Source organism: Acomys russatus, chromosome 21 (genome assembly GCF_903995435.1).
Source record: "Acomys russatus chromosome 21, mAcoRus1.1, whole genome shotgun sequence".
Classification (NCBI taxonomy): Eukaryota; Metazoa; Chordata; class Mammalia; order Rodentia; family Muridae; genus Acomys; species Acomys russatus.
The window spans coordinates 56205662-56227528 of record NC_067157.1 but is presented as its reverse complement, the minus strand read 5'-3'; the positions used below and the strand labels follow the sequence as shown (position 1 = coordinate 56227528).

Genomic DNA, 21867 nt, shown 5'->3' with positions numbered 1-21867 from the left:
ATGCGCCTGTTTATTTTCAAGTAGCTCTCCTCCCCAGCTTCTCCCTCAAGATGTGACCTCTGCACCTGCTGGGCAAGCACTCACCACTAGCTGTATGCTGAGCCCTGTGCTGTCCATTAGTATAGTCACCTATTCAGGTATCTACTTCATGGGCACAGTATTATACATTATACGAATAGGTTACACATTTGGACTCATTGCTCCAATGCTGGCAGAGCCACGTATTCACTTAAGAATGGAAAAAAAAATCAAGGAAAGAACTGAACTCCTCCCAAGGAAACCATTTGGTATTCTGGGTGACATGTAAGTATTGAGGTGTTTGTTTTCATAGATATAGAAGTGTGTCATGCCTTATTTTCTTTGAAATTATTAAGTTGTCCACTTAGTGATAATTTGTACACATTTTATTTTCAAATGTTACTAAAGTGAAAATCTACTATAAGATGTTAAGAGAAAAGATAGAGACTTCTCTCCCTGAGGTGAGGTGCGGTAAAAAGGTATTGCTAAGGAGGATGTAACTTGCATGACTGCTGTGCTTCCCAGGTCATCTCTGTGCAGAGCTCCAGTGTGTGTGGACCATGAGCAGCAACAAATCTCCCCAAATTTCAACTGTAGCTCCCATCCCGAGTCTGAGCTCCAGTGCCAAAGTACTGTCCTGTCGTCCTAACCAGTACCCCCTTCATGCTCCTCGTGCCTTGCAGATGTACCACAGGATCCGCCACTCAGAGTGCATCTACAGGGTTACCATGGAGAAGCTGTCTTACCACAGCATCTGCACCTCAGAGGAGTGGCAAGGCCTCATGCACTTCCACCTGCCAGCACGCATATGCAGAGAGATCGAACTGTGAGTTTCTCGTGCCATTTTCACTAAATTCTGACTGTGAAGTCGGAGCCACAGTTGCTGTGGGACACCGTGTGTGCTTTCACATGTTGCTCCGTCTGGCTGTCTTAAATAACAAAATCTGAAATCGAAACCCAGCGTGGTGGCCCAAGCCTGCAATACCAACGCTTGGGAGGCTGAGGCAGGAGGATCAGGAGGTAAAGGGCAGCCAAGGGTGTATGGTGAGTCCATGTCTTACAACAAACACACACCACCAACGAAAACTGAACTAAACGAAATTAGCAACCTTAATGCTAGCCTTTATTATTATTCTATTACATATTCTAAATGCCATTTCATAATCACATATGTATCTGAATTTCTAAGTTAAGTTAAAGAATTTAGTAATAGTTTGTTCCATATTTGTGCTCCCATTTCCCAGTGCTTGGCTAGCGTACTTAAGCCTGGAGAGGCTTGGTGACTGTGTGCCTATGGCAGCCACCTTGTTCCCAAGCTGGCTTTTGCCTTATCATTCGAAATACATTCCTTCACCACACAAGTGATTCTGGTGGGGACTGAGCGGTTACACTATTGAGTGAGAACAGCTTTTGGCCCGATGACTTCGGGCGTCACACGTATTGAATGCGTGTTTCAGCTTAGATGCCAGGCTACTTCTGATAAGGCTCCCTGGACCGCGTGCTGTGTGTGCATTAGTGTCAATTACCCTGATGACACCAATGGTAGCCTTCTTCACAGATGACTTTGTAGATTCCTGCAGGAACCCTTCCATTCAGTCAGGTGTTACTGTGAAGGCAGGGCCGGGGCAGACTGCCTGTGTCCTTTGGTTGTGGAGGGGATAAGAGGGTGTAGCATTTTTTGTTTTGTTGTTTTTCATCCTAATCACATCTAAGGATCCATCACTCTCCTCTAATTTCAGATTCCACTTTGACATTGGTCCTTTCGAGAACATGTGGCCTGGGATCTTTGTCTATATGATCCACCAGTCCTGCGGGACATCCTGGTATGAGCAACCCATGTGATCCCTTTCAAATATGGGGAGGGGGGTGGGTTGTATGGCTTCCTCTGCCTACTTGGGTCTAACCAGATTCTTTGTGTAGTTATGGTCAAGTATGGCATTTTAATAAACATTCAAATAAAGCCTGAGTGAGCTTGTTGGGCAAAGACGCAGCATTCCCAAATGCTCCAGACTGCCGTGTCCTGGCCACTGTGGCTGTAGCCATCACATCCACCTGGCTGGGTTCCTGTCCTGGGTAACCTAGATGTAACCTAATGCTAGACTTTCCTGTTACGCTGTCACGTGTCCCAAATGACATTTAATGCCCTTCAGTCTGTGCAGCGGAGGAGGCAGATGCCAAACCTAAAGCAATGCATTTGGACCGTGCACAGGCCTGTAGCATCCATGCAGAGGAGAAGTCGTTTAGGGAAGGTGACAGCAACCACAGCTCATCACCGTCTCCGTCTGCCCTGCCGTACCTGGCCTTGTGACTTTAAGCCTGACAGTTTACATCTTTCTTACACGAGTTGAGGATGCAGGGGCTGCATCTGTTCACTTCCCTCATGTTAACGTTTCACACTAGCCCGTGGCCTCCTGTCTTGATACTGGCATCTGAACAGTCTCTCTGGAATGGCAGTGTCCGTCCTTCCACAGCTTTGCATCTTCTCTGCTTTTATTAGTGGTGAATGCAGGACTGGAAGGAAGCTTTGGTGGTTTAGTAGACAGCTGAGGGTTTGTCTGGAAGTCACAGAGGCCAGGCCTTTCACTCAAGGGACATGGAAAGGTTTTAGTGAGGGAAACACAAGCTGTGTATGTTCTAAGTCTTATGAAATCTCAGTCTTTTACCCTGCCTTAAATATATCTTGAGAGTGGATAGGGTCTTAATATAGAAAAAAGTAATCCAGTGACAGGGTGTACAATAGTATTGGTGGCTTCCTCTTCCTCCTCTTCTTCCTCCTCCTCCTCTGTGTACTGTGTGAGTATTTGGATGTGTCTGTTTTCCACTGGCAGCAAAGTGTATTTAATGCCGTGGACTCACCCTGGAGGCGTAGTCAGATGCAGAGATTATTGTGATATAGACTTGCATTTATGGATCTGAGTATGCCTTAGAGGTCTTGGCTGAGAATGCTCTTGGCCAGGAGGATGCCGTATGTGGCCTTCGGAGCCCTCTGAAGCCTAGGAAATGCTTGTAATCATGGAGCTCGTAGAGGGCAGGTGGGTAGACTGTACGCTGACTGGTAGAGAGGAACTCTCAGAGCTGGCCTGGCTCCCTTGCTTCCTTCTGCTCCAGAAGGAGCAACACATGGAGTGACTGCAGAGCTCATGGGTGTTCAGGAGGGAGCCCACAGGTGTATGAGGGAGTCTACAGGTGTGTGAGGAGGCCCACAGGTGTATGAGGGAGCCCACAGGTGTGTGAGGGAGCCCACAGGTGTGTGAGGGAGCCCACAGGTGTGTGAGGGAGCCCACAGGTGTGTGAGGGAGCCCACAGGTGTGTGAGGGAGCCCACAGGTGTGTGAGGGAGCCCACAGGTGTGTGAGGGAGCCCACAGGTGTGTGAGGGAGCCCACAGGTGTCTGAGGGAGTCCATAAGTGTATGAGGAAGCCCACAGGTGTGTGAAGGAGCCCACAGGTGTGTGAGGGAGCCAATAGGTGTGTGAGGCAGTCCACAGGTATGTGAGGGAGCCCACAGGTGTGTGAGGGAGCCCATAAGTGTGTGAGGGAGCCCACAGATGTATGAGGGAGCCCACAGGTGTGTGAGGGAGCCCACAGGTGTGTGAGGGAGTCCATAAGTGTGTGAGGGAGCCCACAGGTGTGTGAAGGAGCCCACAGGTGTGTGAGGGAGCCCATAGGTGTGTGAGGCAGTCCACAGGTATGTGAGGGAGCCCACAGGTGTATGAAGGAGCCCATAAGTGTGTGAGGGAGCCCACAGATGTATGAGGGAGCCCACAGGTGTGTGAGGGAGCCTACAGGTATGAGGGATCCCACAGGTGTGTGAGGGAGCCCACAGGTGTGTGAGGGAGCCCACAGGTGTGTGAGGGGGCCCACAGGTGTGTGAGGGAGCCCATAGGTGTGTGAGGGAGCCCACAGGTGTGTGAGGGAGCCCATAGGTGTGTGAGGGAGCCCACAGGTGTGTGAGGGAGCCCACAGGTGTGTGAGGGAGCCCACAGGTGTGTGAGGGAGCCTACAGGTGTGTGAGGGAGCCCACAGGTGTGTGAGGGAGCCCACAGGTGTGTGAGGGAGCCCGCAGGTGTGTGAGGGAGCCCGCAGGTGTATGAGGGTGTCCAGAGGTATGTGAGGGAGCCCACAGGTGTGTGAGGGAGCCCACAGGTGTGTGAGGGAGCCCGCAGGTGTGTGAGGGAGCCCGCAGGTGTGTGAGGGAGCCCACAGGTATGTGAGGGAGCCCACAGATGTGTGAGGGAGCCCACAGGTGTGTGAGGGAGCCCACAGGTGTGTGAGGGTGCTCACAGATGTGTGACAGGCCACAGGCGTGTGAGGGTGCTCACAGATGTGTGACAGGCCACAGGCATGTGAGAGAGCCCACAGGCCTGTGAGGGAGCAGACAGTGAACACCTCAGCTAGAGGCTTTCCTGAAATGCATATTGCTCTGCTAGCCTTGTCACACAATCTCTTCCCCACACAGCTTTGACCTTGAAAAATTGTGCCGTTTTATAATGTCTGTGAAGAAGAACTATCGGCGGGTTCCTTACCACAACTGGAAGCATGCAGTCACGGTGGCACACTGCATGTACGCCATTCTTCAGAACAACTACGGCCTCTTCACAGACCTCGAGGTGGGTGCGCACACGCTCCCATAGGACCTCCTCAGTGATGCAAGGCCCGTGTCAAAGGGCATTTATGACGTGGATTTAGCACCAGTACCTAGACACATAGAATCATAGTATGCTTTAGTCTAGAAATTTCCAATGTACCCAAATACCCAGGGAACTAACTCTCTCTCTCTCTCTCTCTCTCTCTCTCTCTCTTCGTGTGTGTGTGTGTGTGTGTGTCTTATGTGTTCTTTTTCCTTATTAAAACTGTCAAGTCTTACAAGTATTTAACAGAATGAATTTTTCTTCTTTTCTTTTTTCTTTCTTTCATTTTCTTTTTTGTTTTTGTTTTTCAAGACAGGATTTTTGTGTATAGCCTGGCTGTCTTGGAACTCACTTTGTAGACTAGGCTGGCCTCTAATTTTGCGTTCCACCCACCTCTGCCTCTCAAGTGCTATGATGAATGGCACTCACCACCACCACCTGGCTAGAATGACTTTTCTTGTTGCCCAGATGCCCTGGATAATGGAGACTTATCTGGGTGATTTGAGAACACCGAGCATGCAGTATAGTTAAGACATTAGTGCCTTTTATTCCCCTCCAGCACAAGGGGGCAGGCTTTGAGGTGCACCAGTAGCTTCCCAGACTCTCCATACCCAGAGCTGATGGCATAGTGGAAGATTTCCCAATCTCAGAGTGACAAGGGATGGAGCCTTCACATCCACTCGGCCACCATAGTGCACTCCCAGCCAAGTGCTGAGTGACGAGGGTTAAGACTTGAGCACCGGCCACCAGCGATACAGAACTGACTAGAGACAGATTAGAGAGAGCCCCTCTGAGCTCCCAGCCTCATGGTGCTGCTAACACCACAAACCCTGTAAATCAGTGTCACACCTCTGACTGCAAAGGATAGCACTGTCGCCTCTAGTGTAAGGTCACATTCCAGACAGATCCATCCCCCTTGTGCCCTTGTCATGCTATCAGACCAAATTCATAGTTAAAAAAGAAGTCGTGGGAGGTGGATTCCAGAAGTAGAAAAAAATTAACCACCTCAAACACAGTGAAAAGTAGGGCTGGAAAGGGGGCTCAGGTGCTGAGAGTTCTTACTGTGCAAGCTGGAGGGCCTGAGTTCAGATCTCAGCATGGGGGGGCGTGGCCATGCACCGTTTTACCCCCAGCACTGTGGGAGACAGAGACAAGAGGGTCGCTGGGGCCTCCTGGCCACCAGCCTAACTCCAGGGTCAGTGAGTGACCCTGTGTCAAACAAATAAATCAGGAAGTAACCCAGCAGGACATCCACTGTCCCTCCTTGGCCTCCACACAGACATGCACGTACACTGTAGTCTCACACACAGGCATGCAAAAGAGTGAAGTATAATATTGGCATTTTTTTTTTTTTGCCGATTTATTTTCTAAAATAATCTTCAATTGTAGCAGAAGTAAACAAAATATTGCTTACTACTTCCTCCAAGAGATTCAAATGAAATAATGCTTTTTGTTCATATAAATAAGTTTCTATTCTATTGAAATTTGTTTTGTATTCTATTTGGGGAGGCTTTCAACATTTTTTCCCTATTTAACTCCTTTTGCAGTATCATAGATTTCCATAGTGGCCATTCTCCCCTCATCTTGCTTTGAGAATGTTTCTGTTAATTCTTTTTCTTCAGGCTCCTGAGAGTTGGAGCCATGACTTTTGCTTTCCTCTATTCTTACAGAGCTTTGGTGAACTCCACCATTTCTTTCCTTCATTCAAGGCTAGTTTGAGACCCAAACATCCACCTTAATCAATTTCCACTTCCCCACCACGCGCGAGTTTCATAACTCTAGGCCTGGACCCTGATCACGTGTGCCACTCGCAGGACTTCCCACGGCTGCTGCTGGTGCCCTCAATAAGGATCACGCTTGGCCTTTCTCACCCCCCTTTCCACAGCCAGGCAGGAGAGCCCACTAGGGTGCCTGAGAGCTGCACCCAGACTTGCCTCCCACCTTCTACAGTTCCACTGCTGCCTTCCCTCTGTCATTGCAAACCCTGACAGCAGTGCCTCACAACCTCGTAGTGAATTTCCTACACATCACCTAACAGCTTTCTAAAACCATCAGTTAGAAGCAGACACTGCAGCCCCGGAGTCCCTTCCCCTGTTTCTTGTTGTTTGGAAAATGAGGTCTGCATGAAGACCCCGTGCCCTGCCCTAGGTCTCTAGCTCCTGACCTCACTCAGGTGTGGTCTTCCACCACAACCATCTCCTTCCTTCTTCTCACAAGCCTCTGTTGGTGTCTGGCTCTTGCGGGCCTGGCCCACACCGCTCTCTTTACTACAGGGTTGCCTCTCTTGAGTGTCATAGCATTCTTCTTATTCCAATGCAGCATGCTGTTTCCACATGTCCTGTGTTTGCATATTGTGTGTATTGACTGAAAATAGCAATGGGCTTGTTAGAACTAGGAAAACCCAAGCTGCCTGCTGTGTGTACTGCACAGTTTATCAGTAATGCTTTGGTGCGTTTGGTACCCCTGCCCCTTCCCTAGAGTTAAAGAGGGAGTTTTGTTTGCAGAAAAACAAAGACTGGTGTTACAAAGACATTTGCTTGTAATTTCAAAGATTCCTAAGAGGTCGGGAAGTATCAGCGTCAGAAATGAGTGTGCTGTGGATGGCGCCTGTGAGTTTCCCAGTGACCCCTTTACCGTGTTGTAAACACGCCTATGTTCTGCTATCTCCCTAAGCGCAAAGGCCTGCTAATTGCATGTCTGTGTCACGACCTGGACCACAGGGGCTTCAGCAACAGCTACCTGCAGAAATTCGACCACCCCCTGGCGGCGCTCTACTCCACCTCCACCATGGAGCAGCACCACTTCTCCCAGACAGTGTCCATCCTGCAGGTGAGATGCCCAGCTGCCGTGGGCACACTCCTTGCCCCTGGCTGAGGACAGAGAGGGAGGGCAGCACAGCTGATATTGCAGGCAGCAGCTGAGGTGTGCTTATGCCGTCTTAGACTTTATAGCCATATTTGTGAGTAGTTTGGGGGATGTAGACTCCATGCCTGTTTTCTTCATGTCCTGCAGCCAACACATGCTGTCTACAGCAACAGAGTCTTACAAGCTAGTTATGCCGGTGACCGACAGTGCGGGCAGTCATTTTGCAGACCTCCAAGGTCACCCTGATCAAAATAACTGGTAGGGAGCTCTCCCATACCTGCCCATGTGGCTTTGTTTAATAGCCCATGGCTTCTGGGATTGGCTTTGTCCACCCATGCAGAATGCCTCCATTTGAACTCTTTTTGGAAAGTTACATTTCGAAGTTAGCTTACTAATTATTCCGTTTCCGTAAAGCTTAGGTTAACCCACACTACTACCCTTCCTGTCCGTCCTCCTCCACCTTCCACACCAGGGCTTCCTCACTCTCCTCTCAACCCTCCGCTTATATTTTTGATTGTACTATGAGCTAGTAGGTTTCCATAGGACTTTTTCATATGCCTGTCCATCTTAGTCAGTGTTCTATTGCTTTGAAGAGGCACCACGACCAAGGCAATTATTATAAAGGAAAGCATTTAATTGGGACTGGCTTACAAGTTCAGAGGTTTAGTCCATTATCAGCATGGCAGGCAGGAAACATGGTGGCACGCAGGCAGACATGGCACTGGAGGAGCTGAGAGTCCTACATCTGGAACTGCAGAAGAAAGAGACACCGAGCCTGGCTTGGGCTTTTGAAACCCCAAAGCCCTTCCCCAGTGACACATTTCTTCCAATTAGGCCATACCTACTCCAATTAGGCCACACTTCCCAATAGTGACATTCCCTAGGAGCTCCGATGGCCATTTTCATTGAAATAACCACACTTTTCCTTTGGGCTAGCCCTTGACTTCCCCCGTACACCTGTGCCCCTCCAAGCTTAAGCCTTTGCACCCCAGCATCCCAGCTCTTCACTTTTGTTTAGTTGTAATCCACTCTCCCACCTTCCATGAGCAGGTCCTCTCACCAGTGGCCCCCTTCTAGTCCCTTGGCTGCCACCTGATGCCCGAGTCTTTCTAAGCATGAGTTTCACTTTCAGTGCTGTATGAAACTTACTGCAGTTAGGTGGCCCAAGAGGAAATGCTACTGGAAACATCAGTATTTCACACTTCCCAGCCTCATCACCATAAAACACACACACACACACACACACACACACACACACACACACACACACACACACACACACCAGAGTAGAGTCATGTGATTTGTGTGGTAGCAGGCAGCATCCTATGAGGAAATGGCCCACGAAAGCAGCAGCCCTGTTATAACAACAAAACAGGCCCTTCGCTTTCCCAAGCTTTTTGTTATGATGATAATGGAGATGCCTTGAACCTAGGTGTGGCCACCACTGATGGTTTCCCTCCTCCGCGTCTCTCTGTAGCTGGAAGGACACAACATCTTCTCCACCCTGAGCTCCAGCGAGTATGAGCAGGTGCTGGAGATCATCCGTAAAGCCATCATTGCCACCGACCTCGCCCTGTACTTTGGGAACAGGAAACAGTTGGAGGAGATGTACCAGACAGGGTCGCTGAACCTCCACAACCAGTCACATCGGTAAGAATGGTTGGCAACAGATAAGGGCCTGATGCGCGAATTAAGAACTGTGACTTGGCGTGAGTGTGTGCCCAGCGGAAGAAGCCTGAAGGGTATCCTCTGCTTGTGTGCATTTTGGTGCTGCTTCCACATTTTCTCCCAAGGATGGTGTGTGGGGAGGCTTTGGATTTGTGTTCACTTTGGAAATGTGCGCCACTCACCTGCCTTCTGCCAGGATGGTTCTCAGCTGGCTGCCACAGTCTTCACTGACATGAATATCTGTGTCTGGCTGGTCTCTCCTCAGTAAGGCCATCTTTATCCTCAGGTGCTTGGGCAGCCACTCACTAGTTTCATCTGAGTCTTCTTGGACCCATCCAGACCTGATCTTAGTATTTCTTTCAGGAGGATGTGCTCTGCTTTCAGGCACTTGGGTGCCAAGATGCAAACAGGTGGTTTGAAGTGACGCCCAGCCCTTAGGAGCAAATGGCATCCTTGGAAGGATGTGGGTGCCTCAGGTCAGCAGCAGCCGTGCAAGCAGCTTCCCTCCGCAACAGGGTGTGTCCACGTTCTGCAAGGTTTGAAACATACACAGGCTGGTGAACCATCTTTTGGAAGAATAATACAGGAGGCCATCTTACTTTCACACACAGCAAGGCCGGCCCAGGACTACATGAGTCAGTGTTGACAAAGCTCCCAAGAGGCCATTGGTGCCTCTAGTTCCTCCTGCCCTACCCCACCAAAGTTCAAAGGGGCAGCATGCGTGGTTCCTGTACTTAGGACCTTGTGAGGAACAGGTGTTTGTTTACACTTACAGGTAGGATAGTCAATGCACAGGACCCACACTTGATTTCAGAAACCCGTGCCTCAATTTTTTTTTTTTTTGGATATATAGAATTATTTTTTTAGCCAAGCAGCCATGATAATTAGCATTATTAAAACTTAGACATCAAAATAAAAAAACTACTTTTCATGCTTAATGCATATGAGGGATCTGTGTTGGTGGTGCAAATTAGTTGTGACTAATTTGTGTTGTTTAACAGTTTTAAAGGAAATGCCCCTTTGTCTTAGCAAACCTCCGAGTGAAGAAATGGCACAGGAAAGAATGACAGTCTTGCTTTTGCACTGAGATGCCAGCGGTGTGCTACCGTCCCATCCCACGCACTCTGTTTCTCCAGAGGTGTGCAGTGTGCCTGCGGTGTATACACAGCCGTGTGCCTTTCCCTTGAAAGGTGCTTGTACCAGAGGAATTCATTTTTATATAAAAAGAACTATAACACAACATAGAGAGACAGTTTTAAAGGTTTGGAAGCTTTCTCCAGATTCCTAGTGATGATTTCTAGAACTTTTCGTTATAAACAACGAATCAATTAAATTTTGCTCCTGTGACCTTTCCTATAGCACAGAGCTGGAGAGAGCTCAGGGGCTGAGAGCGCTGGCTGCTCTTGCAGAGGACATGAGCTTTGTTCTCAGCACCCACGTGGCGGCTCACAACTAGAGGACTCTTACATCTTCTGGCCCCTGCAGGTACCAGGAATGCACATGGTGCACAGATGTGCAGACAAAACACTGATACATATGAAATAAAAATATTGTAATGCATATGTCATATACTGCTAGAAGTATGCATACATTAAGTTTTGATGAATACACTAGGAACTTACACATCTTCTAACACAAGGATGAGAACTGCTCCACGCATTCTTACCTGCCGCACAGGAGAATCTCACACTTGCTGAGTGCTGTGTGCACTGCTGCGCGGTCTGGTCACAGTACTTGCTTATTCTGCTGTACTTTCACTTTTAGCTGCTCATCTTCTGGTGTATCACTTGAGGATATTAGACTTCTGTGTTCTTTCTCACAAATATTATCTTTAGGTGATTTACATTTTTTATTCCTATTTTCTACTTAAACTGTGAGTGCGTGTGTGTGTGTGTGTGTGTGTGTGTGTGTGTGTGTGTGTGCGTGTGCACGCATGCATGTGTGGTCTGAGGGCCTCACACATGCTAGGCAAACCTTCTATTTCTGAGTGAGAACTCTCACCCCAGATTCTCTGTTGAGAACAGAGAAATGTGTGCTCGTGACTCGCATCTGGTACTTGGTCTCATCAAGCCCCACAGCAATGCAAATACTTTCTATGTTTTTGTGCATTTTATACTTCAATTTTTTTTTATATTTGGCTCTGAATTTTGTATGAATAGAATTACACTTTATTCCTTCCTGATGCATTAAATCACTGACTGATTTGTTTTCCCCACTGAGTTGAATGTACTAAGAGTTTTGTAATCTGGGAGGTCCCCTCAGGCATCCATGCTGAGCGTCTAGCCGTCCACTGCAGCCCCTGTCTTGCCCTTCATCGTTACGCTGCCGTTCATCTTACGTACTTGGTGAGGTACAAATCTTTATGTGGCATTTATGTATTTAGAAATCCTGCAGAAAACAGCCACTTAGTAACTATTTTCTCAATTTTTTATATGCAAGTCTCATATAAGAGAGCAGTGATGAGGCCACATATGCACTCTTGATGCTTAGACTGAAATCCACTAGTGTGTCCCACCATGTTGCCTTCGGAGATGCTTCGGCTTTCTCTCTGGGCTTTGCTGTGAAAGGCGGGTCGCCATGAGGTCGTGCCAGGAGTGCCCTCAGCAAGAGCCCCACTCTGTCTACCATAGCTGCTTCTTAGAATGCTGTCAGGGTTGAGGTCTATTTCCTCACAAACAGAATAAAGCATCCATTCTGGCATTTCCAAGTGAATGTGACCACCTAACCGATCTATAAATGAGAATAAAAACAGTAATTACACTTAACAAGGATTCATACAGTTTCCAGCCTCTTTACTTTGTCACGCGCCATAAGGTAACTTTACATTGTCTAAATACGTTTGTCTATGAGCTCTGAACAGCAACAGTTTCCTAGTCCTCCTCATCCTGTTATCAGCAGTGTTACATGTGAGGTCATTGTTAAAAGTGTGAGGTCAGTTCTGGTGGAAAAGGTTTGTACTTTCTATAAAATCTAGTGCGATTCACATTGCTTTTACAGAGTTCTGAAATGAGAACTATTTTTTTTTCAGACTAATTCTTATTGCTATAAAAAATGTTGAGAGTTTTGGTGAAGATACATTGAGTAAGATTGACATACTTCAACTGCATGAATAATTATTTGTAAGTGTAATGCTAGTTTTCATATTGTATATCTGGTCAATTAATTTACCAGTTGAGGAAGAAAATAACTTACTTTCAAAAATGTTTTCTTTTTAAGCTGGTGGTTGATCTAGAGAATTGTACATTTTCTGGGTCACTAAGCTATTTGGGTCTTGGAATGCCATCTTCTTGGGTTGACAGGCAGCCAGACTGTTGAGCATCTCTTAGTTACTCATCCCAACCTGTGGCAGACGTAACAAGCCTTTGAGATGTTCCCTATTGAAAAGCCATATTGTGGAGGTCAGCGGGTGAACTAAAGGAAACAGGCTGGTGGCAAACAACACTTTGTGATGTGGCATTCAGAAACCTGCAGTGAGAGCTAGGTGAGATCGCTCTGCAACTGTCCTGACAGGTCATCTCCACTGATCCAGGCAGCAGTATCCCTAATGGAGAAATCCACTGGTATCCGGTGTCCTTCAAATTTAGTGAATGCATGCAATCTGCAAGTGTCAACACTGCCTCCCCTGGAACATAGCTCTGTGCCTCTGATGATCCTTATAAATGACGTAATGTTCTCTGGGTAAGGTCAGGAGAGCATAATTCCTTACTTCACTTCACTAGGCCAAGTATCCCTGGAGACGATCCAGTAAAGTCAAACGCTCTATGTTTCTATGAAATTTTAAACAATTACTAGTTTTCTTTGAGAAGATCTAGCTGCACTTAACACAGATAGCAAGTCAAACAGGCAGCACCTCACTTACACATGCCAAGAAGCTACAGGGAAAACTCCTGTTTTTGTTAGGGTCTGAGTTTGAACATGTTCTTGCAGCATCGCCTTGGAGGAAGGTGGCCCGTCCCACTCTGCATACAAGCAAGGAGCATGACCGGGTCATGCTATTTCTCCCTTAGAGAAGTTAAGCGTTCTTGCACACCTCAGGTTTTGAGGATGCAGGATGGGTACTGCGAAACTTTTCTCTTCAGGAGACACTACACTTACAGAGGTTTGTGAAATGAATGTTTGCCCATAGCTCTGAGGAGCGCCAGGCAAGCTGGAAGGCAACAGAATGCTGCCTGCCTGAAGTGTTTGCTCGAATGGGGATACCGAGGCCCCGGGAGCATAGAGCACACCCCTGTAAGGCTTGGAGTAGAGGGGCCTGATGCCATGTGGCTTCATTCCGTGTTGTCTTCCTGCCTGCTAGAGTACACGATTTTTCTTCTTTTTCTGTCACAGAACATGACACACAAGCAAAGCTGAGTCCTGGAGGTGCCGGCACCCCACCCCTCTGCAGCTCCCCTGGAAAAGTGCAAACACTGCATTTACCAGTACTGTATTGTCTTCTAGAGACCGTGTAATCGGGTTGATGATGACCGCCTGTGACCTTTGCTCTGTGACGAAACTATGGCCAGTTACAAAATTGACAGCAAATGATATATATGCAGAATTCTGGGCTGAGGTATGTCCTTGTTTCTTATCTTAGACATTACTAGGAAATGGAAAAACAGTCCACCGGATGCCTTAATTGCCCGTGTTAATAGTCACCTTGGAAAACTGGTCAATCACACACCAGGGCAGATTTCAAAGTCACACAGGGAAAGCTTGTTACAAGGTACCTGACTGAGGGCAGGTCCCTGATTCTCACTGAAAGACTTTGGGGGCCGTGCTCACTCAGCATTGCTTCCCCAGCTGACCTTCCCGAGCTGACCTTCCCCAGCTGACCTTTCCTAGCTGACCTTCCCCAGCTGACCTTCCCCAGCTGACCTTACCTGTCTGGGGATGCACTACTGGATATTGCTTTAAACATGCAACAATTTAAAGCCTCTGAAGCCCTGGGCTGCATCTGCCACAGTGAGGAACTGAGGGACATCGTCCTCGCTCGCCCCTAGCATAAGACAGTCATCAGTGTGTTCACTGGTCAGCTCAGATTTTGCGTTCTGGGAGGGCAGCCACCCTCTAAAGCAGCGAGCGGTTCTCAACCCCTTTGGAGGGGTTAACTAACCTTTTCACAAGGGTCACCTAAGACCATCAGAAAATGCAGACATTTAAATTACTGTTCATAACAGTGGCAGAATTATATGGCACGTGAGAACCTGGGCACTACAGGGCAAGTTTTAGGTCAGAACTTTAAGTGAGGGATGTAGCAACTTATTTATGAGTCTGAAAAATCCTAGAAGGTTTCAGTGTAGAATTGTGATTTCTAGGGGGGAAAAACACCACCAATAAATGACTAAGTGTGCACCACTGAGAAGCTCTTGACACTTTAGCCAAACAGAAGTAAGCGCCTTTGTAAGAGCTGCTGGGATGCTGTGGCCGTCTTCTGACATCTCCAGAGGATGATACAGATCTTCACCCTAAAGCCTTGTGTGTGGGAAGTCCCCTGGGCATCCACCCACAGCAGAATGTGGTGGCACTAGGTGTCAGTGGTCCTGGATCCTCACGGGCTGTTTTGGCAAACTGTTTACCATTCTTCAGTGAATACCCTTAAAGTCCAGCTTCTCTCATTCCACACAAAGGGAACCATTTGAAAAAGAATCAAGGATAGCCTCCAGGCCTTTGCACACTTGTCCCGTCCCCCTGCCCGCATCCTGCCATTAGCTGTGGCGCAGTGGCTCCAGAGTAGATGGTTGTGTGTGTAGAAATTTGGCAACAGAGAACATGAGAGCATAGTAAGAGACAGTGATGCAGAGCCCACCATTGCTCTGACATCTTTTTTGGGGCACGAGGAATTTAGTTTGAAGAAACTTTTTACTCACACCATAACTTTGTATGACTATTTGAAAACTATGAATAATTTCCTTCCGTCTATTCCAGGGGGACGAAATGAAGAAATTGGGAATACAGCCCATTCCTATGATGGACAGAGACAAACGAGATGAAGTCCCTCAAGGACAGGTATAAGGACCGAGAGCCATCTACATGTCTGTCTGTCTATCTGTCTGTCTGTCTGTCTGTGCATCATCTACCTATGGAACTTGGTGGTTTTGAATCCTTCACAGAACTTTCTCAAACACAGAGCTCACTGTTAAAAGTGTGGTGTATCTGGCCCCTGCATTTGTGTGAATCTGTTGAAGTCCTGACCTCTCTGACCTGCCTCACCTCACTTAGCTGCTTATTAAATTATTTGAAATACATCTGGTCACATGGTTTAAGGGCAGGATCTAACAAGGTCTGTCCAAACGGCTACAACAGATTCAATCTCAATAAGGGTTCTGTTTTAGAACCCCCCAATCAGACTAGTAGTTTGTTTTAAAATAGGTCAACTTTTTCCAAGAGAAAAAAAATTAACTCCTTTTTGCAGCATGAGGGAGTTTTAAATATCTTTTGGATGAATAAATGTTTTACCGATTCTTCTAAATTCTAAATTGTGTATTGTGAAGGTATTTTGTCACAATAGTGAAGTGCTTTGTTCCCAGTGAGCTTTTTCTCTGGACATTCTAGCCAAGTGACTCCTTGCTAAGGTTTAGAATACGCTATGAAAATAAAAACCAGCACACTGTGGTGGTTCATCCCTGTAGTCCTGGCCCCAGGAGCCTGTGGTGGGAGGCTCAGAAGTGACAGGTCCACCTGGACTGCAGAGGAGACACTGGCTCTAACTTATTATCAGAGCAATGAAAGTGAAAACATGTAAGCTTCACTCTAGCATGCAGATCGTGACAGTAACTACGGCAGCAGAAGCAAAACGGAACTACACAGAGCTCCTACTGTCTCCAAGCTCAGTTTCTACAGAAGCTGCTTATCCCAGGAAGTGATGGCGTCACATTGCCATCTGCTAGCAAGTCAGGAAGCAGGGCTCAGTGGTGGAAGGAAGTTGTCTGTGTTTTGCTCAGCTCCAAGCTATCCGTGCCTGCCCTTCACTAGTGCATGCTGGGTAAATGAGAACTGGGACATCTCATAGGTTGAGAGAGAGCTGAGCGAGGAGAATGTCAGTGAACACCAGTGACATCTGTTGAAGGACAAAAGTCTGGGGGATCATGGGAATGGCAGAAGGTTAAGGGAAACAGAAGAAAACCAGAAATACGTCAGCCATCCCCAGTGCTAAGCTGGAAGAGAGCTGGGCAGATGAAGGCCTGCGGGCCTGACTTTGAAATGTCCACAGGGCAGCATGAAGTTAACACAGCCTCTCATCAGGCCTTGGGTTTGGGCCTGACCCAGGTGTAGGTAAAATCTCCTTAATTCACTGCAGCTTTGAATGCTGTGGGTATGAACTGCAGGGGTGTGTCAGGGATTTGTGTATGTATTCTTGGCGCTCATCTGAATGCCCTGTTGACTACTTGGCACTGGTCCTCTTGGGACCCAGAAGACACAGAGCACTCATAACACACAGCGCAGAGCAGGAAAAGCACACACACATTGCACAGTGTACACATGATGCTAAAAGCACACACAGCGCAGAGCACATAGCAGGAGAAGCATAGAGCACACACTCAGCGCACAACACACAACACACACCACAGAGCACACACACAGCAAGAGAAGCACAGACACACAAGCACACACACACACACACACACACACACACACACACACGGTATACAGCACACACACTGTGCTCAAAGCAAATACAGCACACACAGCAGGAACAGCTGACTTCATACGTAAGCTTCAGGGATGGGAGAGTGGGGAGGATCAGCATCCTAACAGTGTCCTTGTTTTATTTCCCTGACCTTTCCCCATGGCAGCTTGGATTCTACAATGCCGTGGCCATTCCCTGCTACACCACCCTGACCCAGATCCTCCCACCCACAGAACCGCTGCTGAAGGCCTGCAGGTAGGCACAGCACTCCAAGTGGCTTCAAAGCCATCCTGAACTTCATGTAGGGTTTTTCACTCCACCAGCCCGTAGGCATGTCATATTCACAGTTTACAGTGAATCTTCTGGTTTGAAGTGTTTGCTGTGTTCTCCATTTGCCCTGCTCAGGAGTCTTTACTTGTTTCCTTAGGGTTACCACTCCCTCTCCCTCTTTGCTTTCTTCTTATCAGAGTTGAATCTCAGGCGCTAGCTGATGCTAAGACAGCCTATTACGCAACTCAGACAGGACAAAGGGTGCTGGCAGCCCATGCCATAGACCAGGATAGGCCAAGTGGTAGCTGTCCAGCTGAGCTGACGTGTGCCGAGGACCCCTTGAAGTGAGGTTCTTAACTGTGTTCTGTGTGAACAAGACGTGAGGAGCTCTCCCTGAAAGCAGTGTACCTCTCGGGGTAAGCGGCTCCCTTTGCACTCTGTAAGTGTTATGCTGGTGGCCTGTGGTGACTGGACCTCATTCCTAGATCTCTGACAGCACCCAATAGCCTCTGATACCCAGGGTGGCCCCCAGACACTCAAACAGGCCTTCAGACACAAATCTCATAGCCACCATGTGTCTCCTACACTGCCCTATGTAGTGTATATGAGGGGAACATGTCAGCACACGAAGGAGGGCCCAGCACTAAGGACAGTGCTGCCAGCTTATGTGCTTTTTCAGGGAAAGCGCTCAGCCTAAATCGCAGTAGAAGCTGTGCCATGCAGAAGAGGAGAAACTTGGCCGAGCACCCTTCCTCCCCAGTGTGCTTTGCCCTCCCACCTGTTGTCTGCTCTGGCTGCAGACGCTCTCCACCTCCACCCCACTTTTTCCCGAGAGTCCAACTCAGTGAAGAACACTGACATTTTAAAAGATGCTAATTTTCTTTATAAGAGAAGTTCCTCTGGGAGAAAAACAGGAGGTCAGTGGTGTCCAGGGCACCTCCACACTGCTCAGTCTTGGTGGACACCAGGGGAGAGGAGCGCACACAACTTAGCAAGAAGGTGTTAAACAAAACCCAAACGCGGTGCACTCCAGCATCTGCAGCAGTTTTCGAGCCAGGGTTTCTCTGCGTAGCCCTGACCATCCTGGAAAGCTCGTTCAAACTCAGGGACCCATCTGCCTCTGCCTCCTGTGTAGTGTGCTGGGATTAAAGGTGTGCACCCACCCAGCTGATAGATTAATTTTTAAAACACCAAGCAAATAAAATCAACAAGGAAGACCATTTAAAATCATTTGCTTCTGTATCTGAGACGCGACGTTTCTTCACCCATTCCTGGATAGTGGTACATATGGCCCATTTTGTCAAGCTTCAGCGGCCTGAGTCCTAAGGGAGTTCACTGGAATTTCATCCGCAGAGGCCTAGAAGGATGGCCCTCCACCTTGGGCTGTGGCTCACTCCGGGAGGGATCAGCTTTCAGAAGTGCTCAGGTTAAAGGATGGTGGGGACATCATCTGAACCCAGACCTGCAATTTAGGCTGAAAGCACCCGACCTATCTGGAATGCCATGTTGTGTAATAAACATTTAGAAACTGTCAGGCCCAGTAGCTGCTGGGCCTTCAAGTATGGGGCTGGCTGCTGTGGCACTCGGCACAGGCAGCCTGGCGAGTGTGGATGGTGGCGCTGGGCAGCTTCAATGGATCCCTGCTTCTCTGTGCTTGGCTGACCCACATAGTTTCTTAAGGACAATTTTAGTATTTAACTATTGTATACCCAGAGATTAAGGAAATTGCCAAATAGTACGTATCTTTCCCCAACCTGTGAGAAAGTCTAACGTCTTGGAAAAGGATCTTATGGTGCAGGTTAAAAGTTCTACCCTGCTCACATTATAATTTAGCAATCTCTTTTTCTTCCCCTCCGCCCCAATAAAGTATCTTAGCATGCTTGCTAATTAAAGATTATCAGGGGAATATTTAGTAGTGCTGTCTACACATTGTGTGCTTGCCAGTGTCAAAGCTCCCTTCTGACGTCCACTTTGTGTGAAGGACTCTGCCAGGCTCACACAGCAGTCACCTTTGCAGGGTTGCAAGGCTATGCACCTGTGGTGTTCCCGTTGAGCAGAGGAGAGGCAAGGCTGGAGGGCAGTAGGAGAATGGAGTTCCTGGGGAAGGACCCCAGCACAGAGGTGCTATTTGTACAGTGGGGTGCTTAGGAAGCCCAAATCAGGGAGTTAGCTAGCCAAACTCTATGTAACTTTGATGGTTCCATTTCTGCCCCACCTACCACCCCTGGCTTCTGCTTGCCGGGATCGGGATCAGCCCCTGCAAGGAGTCCTAGGCACACCCGCTGGTCCCAACCTCGGTAATCATGAAATGCGACCCTTGCTCCGGCCGGGTTTCTGTCTTTGCAGCCTAGAGCCAGTCAAACAATAAGCTCAGTGGTTCTTGTGCCTCTGCGGCTCTCTGCTGGGGTGACATGGCACACAAGAGGCTGCCTGGCCACCCCACACCAGCCACAGCCAGCATCTGAAGTGTGCAGTTGCACCACCCTGCTGACGTCACCTTTAAAAGCCAGGTCAGAAACCCTGTTTGAATGCCGTCTGTAACTGTGTCCTGTGTCCCCCTCCCCCCAGGGATAATCTGAATCAGTGGGAGAAGGTGATTCGTGGGGAGGAGACTGCATTGTGGATTTCCGCCCCACCAGCTGGCAAAGGGGCGTCCGAGAAGTTGCCTGTCAAGGTGGATGACTGACCCTGCCTGACGCGGTGTCCGGCCAGCAGCTAACTCATCCTGCTTCTTTGACTTCATATTTTATTTTCAAGGGGGTGAAAACCTCTCTCAGAAGGTACCGTCCGTCGCATATACACGTGAGGCAGATGACTTCCTGCTTGTCGCACGTGCCCGGGATAGCGAGCCACCCGGGCTCCACTATGTTCAGACATCAGCTCTTCTGTGGCTCCACCTGACTTCTGAAGGCCACCTGCTAACAGGCCAGCATTGCGCTGGCTAGAGGAAGACAGAGACTGCAGGTGGGAGTTCTTGCCCACAGCCTTCCACGAGGGCGTGACCAGTACCCTGGCTCTGTGCCTCGTCTCTCACAGTAATGCTGCCCGGTAGCATTGGTTACAAATAGATCACACATCCCTGTTGTGAAGTGCACACATGACCTCCTTGTAGGTAATTCAGCTGTAGCCCGGGACGTGGGTAATGACGGTTACAGGCCACAGGTGATAGAGAAATTCAATTTGTTGATTTTAGGCAGGCTTAAGGTGTGTTCTTTCAGTTCCTTTGTGGGCACGCCAGTGAGTCGGCTCCTCTCTGACAGAAGCAGGATGCTGCCCTGGAGACACAGGTGCATCCCAGGTACCTGAGACTGCAGCTCAGACTTCAAACCATGTCAAAGAATTAAAACGCTCCCCACCCCCACCCCCAACTGTAGCCTTTGGCAACTTTACCAACCCCTTTTCACAAAGAAAATAAAAGTAAGGCATATAAATTTCCTCCAGGTAGCAAATCTTATGAGTATAAAAATGTGACTCCTCATAATTTCTTTTTTATTTTCATAGTGTGTCATGCCATAAATTTGGTCACATCCAAAATGAAAGATACCCTAGAAGACACCTCAACCGTGCCCTAGTCCCCTGATGGGCGCTGACAGCACAGCCCCCACACTGACCTTGATTATGTCGTGTCTGCCTTTCTCACCAAGAGCCTGGTGTGTGGCTAGTTCTCATACATAGCTTTCTGGTGACTGCGGCTGTGCGAAGTCAGAGGAGCCGACAGGACCCTCTGGGCCCTTCCTGTGAAGTTCTAAGAAGTCACAGGTTCATGGCATGAGGATGTCCAGGGCAGGGCACAGAGACCAGAGAATCCATGCTTGGTTGTTCTCACCTAGTGAACAATCCTGCTCAGAAACAAATGGCTCACTCATTATTCTGGCAGGGATATGAAAAACGGCTTTAAAATGAATTTTTGGAACAGATTCTGCTACGCACAGGAGCATGGCATTTGCAAAATCTATTCAGTTTTCCCCCCACATATTTGTACTGTAGCAGAGTGGGCTGAACACAACCCACTTTCCATTAACACTGTGTGCTCAGTTTCTGCAAGGGCTTCTAAAAAGCTGCCATCTCCTCTACGTGCCGCCCCATTCACTGTTGTCACCATACAAGCTCTAAGGAGATGCCAATGAGAGAAGCTTCCACAACATCAGGGCTGTGCACACACATACACATGTGTGTATGCATGGCGTGGGGATAAGCTCACAGACGTGTGTATGGGACACACGCCTGAGACAAAAGGAGAAAAACTAAAGAAACAAGCGCTTGTGAAAAATGATAGTCACCCTCATACTAAAAGCGCTGGTTTTCCACGTTGGGAACCAGGTTGCTTTCTGTATATGGGCGTGTCCTTCTCCTGTGAGTGTTCACTGCAGCAAACCCAGTTTCCTCATGCCAACATGCACCACTGGGCCCAGCAAAAGGCCATTCAGCCCACACAGTTGATCATCTATCATGGAAGCTGGATTGCAGGAAGGGGCAGCATTTAAGATGATCCTTTAATTGAGCCCTTTTGAAGGCATGTGTGTATTCTGTCCCTGAGTATGTAAAAAGGCCCTGTTGGTGGAACTCCTATGACTGCTGTGGCAGTAGAGATAGTCCAAAAATCAGTTTTAATTTGACCTAGCCAAGCACATTGTATGGCATGGCCCTACCTGGGGCAGCCTTGCCGAGGAACCTGCTAGAGCTTTATTGGCTGGTTAGTGTCTTGTGAAACACTGTCACATGAGATGCAGTTTACCTAGCAGGATATCTCCGAGAAGCCCCACGCAGCTCTCTTTTCACCATGTGCCAAGACTCGATTAGGAGGCATA

At 48.3% G+C, this 21867-nt stretch overlaps 1 protein-coding gene across 2 annotated transcripts in view; it reads left to right on the top strand.

Annotated features, from left to right (window-relative positions):
• Window positions 1-19983, top strand: part of Pde10a (phosphodiesterase 10A) — a 400036-nt gene extending 380053 nt beyond the window's left edge. For both annotated transcript variants that reach the window (XM_051164657.1, XM_051164656.1), the window contains 9 exons: window positions 702-844; window positions 1758-1841; window positions 4476-4626; window positions 7321-7476; window positions 8990-9162; window positions 13621-13732; window positions 15088-15168; window positions 16956-17044; window positions 19628-19983. In XM_051164657.1, coding sequence (XP_051020614.1) covers window positions 702-844; window positions 1758-1841; window positions 4476-4626; window positions 7321-7476; window positions 8990-9162; window positions 13621-13732; window positions 15088-15168; window positions 16956-17044; window positions 19628-19745 — 1107 coding nt within the window. In that variant the 3' untranslated portion in view covers window positions 19746-19983. The remainder of the gene's footprint in view (window positions 1-701; window positions 845-1757; window positions 1842-4475; window positions 4627-7320; window positions 7477-8989; window positions 9163-13620; window positions 13733-15087; window positions 15169-16955; window positions 17045-19627) is intronic.
• The last annotated feature ends 1884 nt before the right edge of the window (window positions 19984-21867 follow it).